This window comes from Schistocerca piceifrons, chromosome 8 (assembly GCF_021461385.2).
Source record: "Schistocerca piceifrons isolate TAMUIC-IGC-003096 chromosome 8, iqSchPice1.1, whole genome shotgun sequence".
Lineage (NCBI taxonomy): Eukaryota > Metazoa > Arthropoda > Insecta > Orthoptera > Acrididae > Schistocerca > Schistocerca piceifrons.
The window spans coordinates 163,788,153-163,800,440 of NC_060145.1; the positions used below are offsets into that span (position 1 = coordinate 163,788,153).

A 12,288-nucleotide genomic window follows, 5' to 3' on the forward strand; every position below is an offset into this window, starting at 1 on the left:
CGCAGTACCTTCACAATACATATATTCACTTATGAAATTTGTTATTAACAACCCATCCCAATTCAAAAATAATAGCGAAGTGCATAGCTACAACACTAGAAGAAAGGATGAGCTTCACTTTTATGGGTTAAATCTGACTTTGGCACAGAAAGGGGTGAATTATGCTGCCACTAAAGTCTTTGGTCATTTGCCAAAAAGTCTGACAGATAGCCGACCAACATTTAGAAACAAATTAAAAGGATTTCTGAATGACAACTCCTTCTACGCAATAGGTGAATTTTTAAATACGAAGTAGTAACTGCGAAAAAAATTTAAAATATAATGATAGTGTCTAAAGAAAACTTACGTTAAACTGACACGTTCTACATCATTACGAATTGTCGTATTCATGATCTATGGAACAAGTATTGATGTGATGTAATGTAATGTAACGTAAGTGAGCTACCACTGAATTCAGTGTGAAATGTTGTCTTAGTTAGTATAAAAGTATTTGAAATGATGATTTTTCGAATAAGTCCCCATCTAGTCAGGCTCTTATTTCATCCATGGCAAACCTTAGCAAGTAATATAACACTGCTTCAAGTCGTTGCATGTAACAGTTTACTGTAAACTCGTACCTATTGAAGGAGGTGTTCCATGTGTTGTCAACACATTTGAATCCAGTATCGTGCTATAGTCTGACAGACACATTTGTAATACGGGGAAACAGTGACATTTACGATTAAATATTATAAAATAAAAAGGAAAGGAATAAAATTAATACTCTCCCCATAGCTATATCGTTACAAATGCCGTCCTTCCTTCTACATTTTCTTAATGAGTCTTTTGTGAACACTCACGTCTTCTAAGATGACAGCAGCCATGATCAAAGGACTGCAAGAATCCGTTGCTGACCTGGCATACCTGAAGAAACTTGTGGATTCTTACCTTGCTGGACTGATACTATTGTCAACGCTACATAAGATGTTACAAAGTATTTGCATGACACCGCCTGGGGTTTGGCTAGTTATTATTTGTCCGGTGTGCGTACAGTCGTGCTCAAAAGTATCCGAACGACCTGAACTGGATTTCTCCTGATTCGCATGCAACCGGCATAACGCAGCTGTCTAGCAGGTCCTCTAATCGCTCCTTGGTACAGTCGTTTGACTATTGAAAATGGTTCCAACAAGTCACCACTAGGAAACACTGCTCTGTATCGCAGTAACTCAAGATACCACGATGCTACTAATATCAGGGAACACCTTATCACAGATAAGACTGTCCTTAAGACTTGTAAGCACACATTTATTACAATACATGACATACCTGAAATGTTACCACTCTCATTATTACGTCAGATAGGTAATGCACGTAATAAGTTCGTCGTATTCATGATTTCCTCTTCAAAGTAACATATACTACTTATTATTTAACACAAAATGACATTAAAAATTAAGTTATCCACGAGCAGCTAGTTGAGAATATGTATGAACTTCAAATGACACGACGAACCGTCTCGTTCTGCATATAGATTCAAACCCAGTTCAGGCAGACTAAGCAAAGATTTCGTGACTGACGCAAACTAATAGTCATTCCTTATTAGGCATACAGAGAGTGATATACCTCGATTTTAGACAGTATCAGTTAGCAAATATCAACTTTAAATTACATAAAGCAAATATTTTTAATGGGCGTGAATTCCTCCCCAGCATCTCTTGCCCCTGTTAACGAACTATGAGAGATGCTAAATATTGCTTCTTCACAAGTAACTTACTTGAAATGCAGTGAGGTAAAGCTTTGTGTTGGACAGGAATTCTAACCCAGAACATAATAGGATTGATATCGAAGCAAAACCAGCTGTGACATATCGGATTTTATCGGCAGTAGCTGGATGTTTTAACTGAAGTGACGAGACCAACCATTAATTTTTTCCATCCCAGGAGTCCAACCCGGCACCTATCGCTGTTCTAGAGAAAACGAACGTTAAATATGGTTCTGTTACACCAGCAGCGACTTGTTAGCATGTTCGAACTAGAAATAATATGACGAAGAGTTCACTGCTCACTAGGAATAGAGCCCCACACATATCGTTGTTGACTACACACGAAGAGACGTCAGCTACAGAATTTTTCTCCACCAGCAGCTCGGAATGACATCTTGAACTTATACAGTGTTCTCGCAAATAGTTCTGTGTCCCACTGGGAGTCAAAAACGCCAGAAATCGTTAGTGTTGACAACGAATGAAAAAACATTAAAAATCAAAATTATTATCCACCAGCAGATAGGTGTTCTCATGCTAGAGCTTGGTAATACACAATGAAATCTTTGGTGCCGCGCCAGGATTCGAACCCTCTCACGCATAATAATATGTGGAGATGTTGAGGAATCTGCAGTTTTGAACAAACAACAAATTGTAGCCGAACTGTATTCTCACGAAGGGATCAAATTCCGAGTTAAAGGCGGTCTGAGTTGCATTCACAGTTCAGAACCAATTTTATCGACGTACAGAAGCTCAGATAAAAGATGGAATAAGTGTCCTGTGACCCTACATAGCGTTTGTTTCGTCACTAGAAATAAATAACTAGTATAAGAATGGTTACTGGTGATAGAGTTTCTACATGTCGCCACTCCAGACTTTATTGTGGTTCAACCTAACGTCTACTTGGCAGAGATGGAATATCATCTTTAATGTGAATTTCAGACCACACTGCCATTATATCTTCTTCACTTGGTGTAGTCAGAAGAGAATGGAATCTTTCTCTCCCTATCTAAAAGTATTACCCGAAGTGGGAATCGAACCCAGACCATAGGTATAAGAACCTACCATCAGTCCAAGAGATCACCAAATCCGCTTTTTTGTGACTCATTTTTCTATCGTAACGCCGTTGCGCCACACTGGATGAGAATTCTGACACACAGGCTCCCTGTAGTAAATTGCAGCATGTTCAGTAAATTCATTTACTTGGTTGACCGAATCACCATGAACTAGTTGCCTCGGCTACCCAGTGCATACATTCGACTCTATTTTGTAATCACCGAAATAAAATCGCGTAACTGCCACCTACACAGAACTGCCAACAGTGTAGGATGCGGAAATTTAAATAGGAAGGGTTCCTTTCCACTTGAGCTATTCTGTTGCGCTATCTGTTTGTAAAAAACGTCGTGCAGGACAAAAGAAAAGCTGTAACTGTTTCTCTCAGAAGTCTAGACCCGGCCATTTGCATTATCCCGCAGTGCTGTGGAATGCAGAACTTCTGGAGGAATTGTTGTTCAGCTCTGGTGCTTTTGTAGCCATGTGTCAGCTAGTAGCGTAATGGTAAGTGTTGTGCACCATAGATAAGATGTCGGGAGTTCGAATACATTTACCGCTAAATTTGTTTAAAACGCAATTCTGCTGTCTGCTGAAGTTACCAATCTAATGGAACTTCGAACATAATTCCCTTCACTTCTCAACCCAAAATAGTCGCATGTGGAAAAAGGGCTAACTTCTGTGACAATTTGTTCTTTTCAGTTTTAATAGACAGCCAGGCAGCAGATGCATCTCGAAGCTTTTGTATTATGTATGGGGAGAGCGCATCGTGCCCAAATACGTCACAAAAGTATTTTCTACATTAGCTGTCGTGTGGTAATGGCATTTTATTCTTCTTCAAACATTGTTTGACAGCTTTAACTCAGAACAAGTTTTCTACATGCATGTAATCAATAAACTGCATGTGCATCGTCAGACTGTTATAGATAACATCAGAGAATTCGCATATATCCTTGATGATTAATTTCGCTCTCATGTTTACAGCACTAAAGGAAACCGTACGAAAATTGTGCACTGTATTATAAGAAATGAAATAAAACTACCCACGATAACCTTACGACGAAAGTCTGTTTTAATAAAACTGAGTATCTGTACACAAGCTTGTCTCTATCGACACGAATTAGTAAAATACTACTCACTTAGATTTTGATTGGGTCTGTGTTTAATTGGTATGCTGTGTCATACTCAAGAGGTATGCAAATGTGGCATTTTATAAATATAGTTATGTATTTCTAGAAACCCAAAATTTGCTTGTCAGCAGCGGAAAGATGCGTTACCTGTTGAGCAGAATTGTATGTTTTTCACCATTTCACTATGAGCCGAAAGTATTTTCTTGCGATTTCCTTATTGATGTTTGATCTGAATGCTTGTAGCTCTTTCACAGAAGGGGTAAAAACGTTGCAGTCAGTGAGAATGGAACTGCGTAGCATAACAGACGCTTTTTTACAGGTCAGCACGTTACCACAGAGGTATGTATCTTAGCTTCCTCTTACGAGGCCAATAGTGGCTAGAACTCATACACTGCTATTTAAAGGACGAGATTAGTTGCGATTTCCACCTGCAACGACTTTCCTGGGCTGAAAACCGTAAGTTTACAATCTTTTCTTACACCTCAAGCGATAATAACTGAGATTATTCAATGGAAATGACAGGTAAAATCAAGTAAACTTTGAGGCTTAATTCCATGCACACCAGGAAGTTACTCGTCGATCACAGAGTTGCCAAACATACGTTGCCTTGTTGCCAGATCTCAGTTACAGTACCAGCAGGAAGAAGAACCGATGTGATCATACAGCGGGCTGGGAAGTGACCATAGCTGGTGTCTCCAAGTCGCAGCTGCTACAGCCTGGAATACGTAATGCGACTGATTCGCATTTCTGTAACTATGTTTAGGGACTGGAGCGTAGTTACTAAAAATACTCAGAGCTGACTGCAAACTAAGCATCATAAATCAGTAACTCTCATAGTTGTTTTTATATTTCTTTCGTAAGTGTACTCAAAACTAAGAAACTCATTCACAGGCGTTTTCGTGCCTCGCCGATAGTCGAGCACAACAAACAAAAATAAAAAAAGAATGTGTTTGTGTGTGTGTGTGTGTGTGTGTGTGCGTGTGTGTGTGTGTGTGTGTGTGTGACAGAGAGAGAGAGAGAGAGAGAGGGAGAGAGGGTGAGAGAGCGAAAGAGAGAGAAATAAAAAAGAATGAGAGAGAGAGAGTGTGTAAAAAATTGTTGCAAAGAAATTGAATCATGGTATGTAAAGAAATCTTTCATTTAAAATGACACATTCCACAGAATTGCAAAATGTCATATTCATGATCTATGGAACAAGAATTAATCTAATCTAATCTAATCTGATCACATCATATTGATGACTAGCCATGAAGATTTATGAATTACCGAAATTTTTGCCAGTACCAGTAACCAAATCTAAGCTTTAAAATAAAAGACGACAATTTTTGTAATAAACCGGGACTCCTATCAAGACCCTTTCGTCCCTGTTAGCTAACCACAGAAGATGTCTGATATACCTCCATTCTGAAGTAGCAAAGTGTGTTTACATTTAAAGATTAAGTGCATGATGTGAAGTTCTGTGACAGAGATACGAACCCAACACGTAATGGAATTGTTAACTAAGAAACATCAAATGTTACGTATCGGTTTTTCTTACGAGTTGCTAGGTGTTTCAATCTAAAATAAGGATACAAACTTTTGTGCCTAAGCGACAATCGAAATGCACACCTACCGTGCATCCACGAATATAACTTAAGTATCAGTTCCTTACTCACCAACAGTAAGATGTGTGCATATTTCACCAGAAATGACGACACCTATTGCGATTGTTCGCAACACATGAACAGACATTAAAAATGCACGTTAATTTTCACTAGCAGGTGGGTATGCACTTGATAGGGCTTGAAATGAAATTATGAATATTTTTGTACTGGATCCTTTGGAGGAGACCCAAAGAAGATTGCAGTCTTGGAAAAAGGAACAAAATGATTGTACTGTTTTGCGAGATTCAGATCCTCGAAAGAGAAGATACGAATTCGAATCACAGTCCAGCACCAAATTTTTCAACGTCTCTAGTTCAATCAAGTAATAGTAAAATAAGAGATCTGTTCCTTTAAGTGGCTATCGGTTCATCAAATAAAATAACATTTTCTAATGTAAGTAAGTTTACTGGCGACTGTATTTCTGTTTTCCATGACTTCCGCTATGTCATTTCCCAACGTAAACCGGCTCTGCCCAGTTGGTAATGAAGGAACGTGATGTTTAATGCGGATTATGTATTATAACGTCTTTCTCTTGAGGTTACCAGAGGTAAAATAAATCTGTTTCTGCCTCTTGAAAGCAAATTCCTGAACTCACGCAGTGCACCTGTGATAATTCGTTCCACCAAACCATTGTGGCCACATTTCCCAGCCTCAAGAGTGTGCCGAAATGGATGATGTGCTTATCTTGTAAAGTTAGTCACGGTGGAAAAAATGCGAGTCTGTTAAATGGTTAAGTAGAAGCAAGCTTCTGACGCGGAGATTTTGCTATTCTCATTTCAGCAGGATGTAAAGACTCTTCTAGGCATCATAGGCACGAAGTAAAGCCATTTCGAATTTTCACAAATTGAGCAAATTTCTTAGTTCGAGATAATCCACTGTGAAGTGTGAAGTTCCCGGATAATTCAATTATTACCGTCATTATTACTATCATTTTATTAATACCGCTGCTGGAACACATGTACTTGAAGATCATTTAATGCCTTTTGGTCACTATAGAAGTAGTTTCCCAAGAACAGATTTTTTCCCTGTCTACAGAATCCTTTTCTTGTTAATATCAAGCATCAGCAATTACTCGTACATTACATTAAAACTATAATAATTGATGAAAACGTTACTTGACAACAAAAACGCGCTGCCTTTCTTCATTTACTTGCGCCTAGAAATGGCTATCGAGTACTGCCAAACCAAAAGGCAAGAGATCTTACTGCTTCCGATATACGTCGCTGTCAGTTCTTCCATACGATTTGGTCGACATGATCTGTTTCAAGTTGTGTATGACAGACAATGTTTTAGAAAATCAATTGTTTTCGTTTGAAATAAACAGAAATATTTTCATTCTAAGCTATCCAAGTACAAAATTTTCGCAGTATTAGTTCAAATTTAATATTCGCTTCTATAATGTAGGAAAGTATTTCACAGTTGCAAAACTCGCATCCGACTCATTGACCTTACACTTAGTCGCTAACCTTTTTCCAAGACTGCAATCTTCTTTGGGTCTCCTCCAAAGGATCCAGTACAAAAATATTCATAATTTCATTTCAAGCCCTATCAAGTGCACACCCACCTGCTAGTGAAAACTAATGTGCATTTTTAACGTCTGTTCATGTGTTGTGAACAATCGTAATAGGTGTCGTCATTTCTGGTGAAACATGCACACATCTTACTGTTGGTGAGTAAGTAACTGATACTTAAGTTATATTCGTGGATGCACGGTAGGTGTGCATTTCGATTGTCGCTTAGACACAAAAGTTTGTATCCTTATTTTAGATTGAAACACCTAGCAACTCGTAAGAAAAACCGATACGTAACATTTGATGTTTCTTAGTTAACAATTCCATTACGTGTTGGGTTCGTATCTCCGTCACAGAACTTCACATCATGCACTTAATCTTTAAATGTAAGCACACTTTGTTACTTCAGAATGGATGTCTATCAGACATCTTCTGAGAGAAACAGCTACAGCTTTTCTTTTGCACTGCACGGCGTTTTTACAAACAGATAGCGCAACAGAATAGCTCAAGTGGAAAGGAACCCTTCCTATTTAAATTTCCGCATCCTACACTGTTGGCAGTTCTGTGTAGGTGGCAGTTACGTGGTTTTATTTCGGTAATTACAAAATAGAGTCGAATGTATGCACTGGGTAGTCGAGGCAACTAGTTCATGGTGATTCGGTCAACCAAGTAAATGAATTTACTGAACATGCTGCAATTTTCTACAGGGAGCCTGTATGTCAGAATTCTCATCCAGTGTGGCGCAACGGCGTTACGATAGAAAAATGAGTCACAAAAAAGCGGATTTGGTGATCTCTTGGACTGATGGTAGGTTCTTATACCTATGGTCTGGGTTCGATTCCCACTTCGGGTAATACTTTTAGATAGGGAGAGAAAGATTCCCACACCGCGCAGCAGTATTCTAAAAGAAGAGGGACAAGCGTAGTGTAGGCAGTCTCTTTAGCAGGTCTGTTACATTTTCTAAGTGTCTTGCCAATAAAACGCAGTCTATGGTTAGCCTTCCCCACAACATTTTCTGTGTGTTCCTTTCAATTTAATTTGTTCGTAATTGTAATACCTAGGTATTTAGTTGAATTTACGGCTTTTAGATTAGACTGATTTATCGTGTAACCGAAGTTTAACGAGTTCCTTTTAGCAACTCATGTGGATGACCTCACACTTTTCGTTATTTAGGGTCAACTGCCACTTTTCGCAGCATTCAGATATTTTTTGTAAATCATTTTGCAGTTGTTATGATCTTCTGATGACTTTATTACCCGATAAACGACAGTGTCATCTGCAAACAACAGAAGACGACTGCTCAGATTGTCTCCCAAATCGTTTATATGGATAAGGAACTATGGATGTAGCCACTGTACATGGTCTCTGGCGGCGGTGATCACCAGCATGTACGGTCACAAGAAGACCGGGCTCCCGATGGCCACATGGCACTACCGAGAGGGAATACCATCATGTTCAGTTTATGGGTCTCGCGCATCATGCTGCATCTACAACATCATTTTAAGCAGCTGTTGGCATGACACTGACACAACAAACTGTTACAAATCGGTTACTTGAAGAATAGCTCCGAGTCAGACGCCTTGTAGCGTGTATTCCACTGATCCCAAATCACCTCAATTTGCGACTTCAGTGGTGACAAGAGAAAGCTCATTGGAGGGTTGAGTGGAGGTCTGTTGGGTTTTCTGATGAAAGTTGGTTCTACCTAGCTACCAGCGATAGCCGTTTGTTGGTTAAAGGAGGCCATTTGAGGGCTTGCAACCAACTTGTCTGCGTGATAGACACACTTGATCTGCACTTGGAGTTATGGTATGGAATGCGATTTCATATGACAGCAATAGCATCTTCGTGGTTATCCCACGCACCCTGATTGAAAATCTGTACGTCAGTCTGGGTCTGGTGATTCGACTTGTTGTGCTGCCATTCATGAACACCATTTGAGGGGGTGTTTTCGAACTGAATAACGCCGACCTACACACCGCTGTTGTAAGCCAACATGCCCTACAGAGTGTCGACATGTTGCCTTGGCCTTTTAGATCACCACATCCGTCTCCAGTCGAACACATATGGAACATCATGGGACCACAACTCCAATGTCATCCACAACCAGAATTAATCGTCCTTGTAATGACCGACCAAGTGCAACAGACATGGAACTCGATCCCACAAACTGACACGCAGTACCAGTTCAACACAATGCATGCACATTTGCATGCTTTCATTCAGTATTTCACATTTTCAGTGGTTCATCTCATGCTTACATATTTTTACACAGACTAATGTATTCCTGAAATTTCATTACTCTACAATAATTAATTTTTGGTGCTGCAATCTTTTTCCCCTTAACGTATATGTTCCTTTAGCAGTGAAAATGGGTATGATCTGTTTGCGTGAATGAGTCTTTGCACGTTCTACTTTTCAGGTAAGATTACTAATTTTAACATCTCCAGACCGATGAATATTCCTTGCTACTTCTTTTCATTTTCGCAGTAGAAAACAAACTTTAAATTAAATTTTAGGTGTAGAAACACTTCTGCATAAGAACCACATGTGGAATCTTTGAAAATATAATTTATGCTGTTGTACTATTTCTGTGTGTTTATTCCTCTGCAGACATAAGTTTGTTTTGTGCCTTTAATTCTCATTATGTGGATTCATTTTTGAATAAGATCATAATATTGTAATTCTGCAGTCAATAAAATTGGATATTTCTTTATACGAACTTCTTAGTTCCAAAATGTCAAAAGTAAAATGCTGTGTACAATATTGCACCTTGGTCAAGAGAATCAAAAGTGGAGTGTAATGCTTTACTATAGACACAAGCTGTGATATTTTGCCTTCGTGTCATTACACTCTAGTGCACGAGAAAGCTGTCTGCACTATATTAAACATCTGTGAGTTTTATTCTGTTCATTATGTTCAATGCCCTTTCCAAGACCCTGTAAATAACTTCTATATTCATCAGTTACACAACTACGATAGCGTTGATCGTTAAGTTCAGGACAGAATTACAGTATAGAAAAACATGATTTAGTTAATAATAATCCTATCTCTATAACTCATTCACGCACATTTTCTATGACAGCTTTCTGTACACATGTTGATACTTCTCTCTGCTTTCCAGTTGTTGAACGGCTCCTACTCCTACTTCACATTACTACTTCAGATGAACCAGAAAAATGACTAGCAGGTAAAAATGAAATAGCAGGGCAATGCTAAAATGTTTTGGATTGTAGATCACCGTGATGTAGCCCACACTCTCTTACATTATTTACCAAGGTTAATTTATTACACCTTCTTCATTATCAGCTTCTAAGAATCAATGTACAAAAGGTTTTGAACGTTAAGAATTTACTTTAAATACCGTAACTTACAAAGAAGTATGTTATTTTATGCACTTTGTAAATTAAACTTTGCATAATTAAAAATTACTTACAATAAAATGTAATAATAAATGGTCTGCAGCAAAAGTGAATCCCCCTGAATGAGATATTTTGTGCCCTGTTTAAAAAATCTTGAAATGTGTCTATTTACAGGAAACCATACCTTAAGTTGCTCAGCAAGGTTTTACAGAAGGACAAAAAACCTAGTATGAGTGAAAAACTACTATATTTAGATTTTAGCTCTATGTGGAACCTTGAACTACAAGGAGGAAGTAATTGCAGCCCTCGTGAGGCCCACGAAAGTCTTCAAACGTCCCTTAAAGCAATTTTTGCTCACAAATAAAACCATACCATAATTCGCAGTGTTATATTTACATGCGCAGTTTAACATGCACTGAAGGTATGCTAAATGGGTTTCGATTGTGGTGTTGTTGCAATCTAATGTTAAGTAACAACAAACTTACCGTAATGCTGATACAGTTACTCTATATGTTAAATACGTGGATGCATATCAAAGTCACCTACTGGCCTGTAGGCCGCCAAAACGTGAGAGACGAGAGAATCCTGGGTTTACTTGGACTGCGTAGCTGACAGTATGGAGCAGTTTCGAGACGTGTCCTGCCACAAGAACCATTGGCTAAACGAGAGGTTTAGCAGAATCGCGGGAAATCACCTTTAGAAATGTATAAGAACCACGTGAGGGATGAAAACTGTCTACTGCAGATTCCAGATATTTAATATCTCCTGTTTGTCCCATTTGGCATGTCCCACACACTTGAGCAATATTCTAAGACGGGACACACAGGCGATTTGTAAGCAGTCTCCTTTGTAGACAGCGTTTCTGCAGAATCTTACAAACTAACTAAAGCCTTCCAGTTACATTACCTACAACCGAGCCTAATTCATCATTCTATTTCATATCCTCACAAAGTGTTACATTCAGGTGCGGTGCTTGTATGAGTTGACTGATCCCAGTGACTCACTGATATTGTTATTATACGATACAACATTTTTGCTTTTTGTGATATGCACAGTCTTACATTCCCGACCGTTTAAAACAAGTTGACAGTCTTTGCAGCACTTTGAAACCGTACCAAAACGCCTGATGTTACTATTAACATTGACATCCAGGCCATTGATACACAATATGAACATGAAGGGTCCCAACACACTTCCCTGGGCCACAGTTGCTTTTACTTCTGTCTATGACTCTTCATCGGAGATAATGTGCTGGACAATTCTCGTTACGTTTGAGATCAGAATATAGTTTAAGACTCTATAAAGAATGGATGTTAATGATATTGGACAGTAGTTCCTAGCATGAGTTTCTTAGAAGTACATACAGTAGGGGTTGCGAAGCAACTTAAATCGCTTTATATGGGCAAGTCTTCTGGTCCCGATTGTATACCGATTAGGTTCCTTTCAGATTACGCTGATACAATAGCTCCCTACTTAGCAATCATATACAACCGCTCGCTCACCGATAGATGTACCTACAGATTGGAAAATTGCGCAGGTCGCACCAGTGGTTAAGAAGGGTAGTAGGAGTAATCCATCGAACTACAGACCGATATCATTGACGTCGGTTTGCAGTAGGGTTTTGGAGCATATACTGTATTCAAACATTATGAATCACCTTGAAGGGAGCGATCTATTGATACGTAATCAGCATGGCTTCAGAAAACGTCGTTCTTGTACAACGCAGCTAGCTCTTTATTCGCACGTAGTAGTGGCCGCTATCGACGGGGGATCTCAAGTTGATTCCGTATTTCTAGATTTCCGGAAAGCTTTTGACACCGTTCCTCACAAGCGACTTCTAATCAAGCTGCGGGCCTA

General features: G+C 39.0%; 1 protein-coding gene across 1 annotated transcript in view; it reads left to right on the plus strand.

The window, feature by feature from the left end:
• Positions 1-10,354, plus strand: part of LOC124712156 (odorant receptor Or2-like) — a 101,058-nt gene extending 90,704 nt beyond the window's left edge. Inside the window, exon 8 of the mRNA XM_047242453.1 lies at positions 10,194-10,354. Coding sequence (XP_047098409.1) covers positions 10,194-10,256 — 63 coding nt within the window. The 3' untranslated portion in view covers positions 10,257-10,354. The remainder of the gene's footprint in view (positions 1-10,193) is intronic.
• Positions 10,355-12,288: the final 1,934 nt, after the last annotated feature.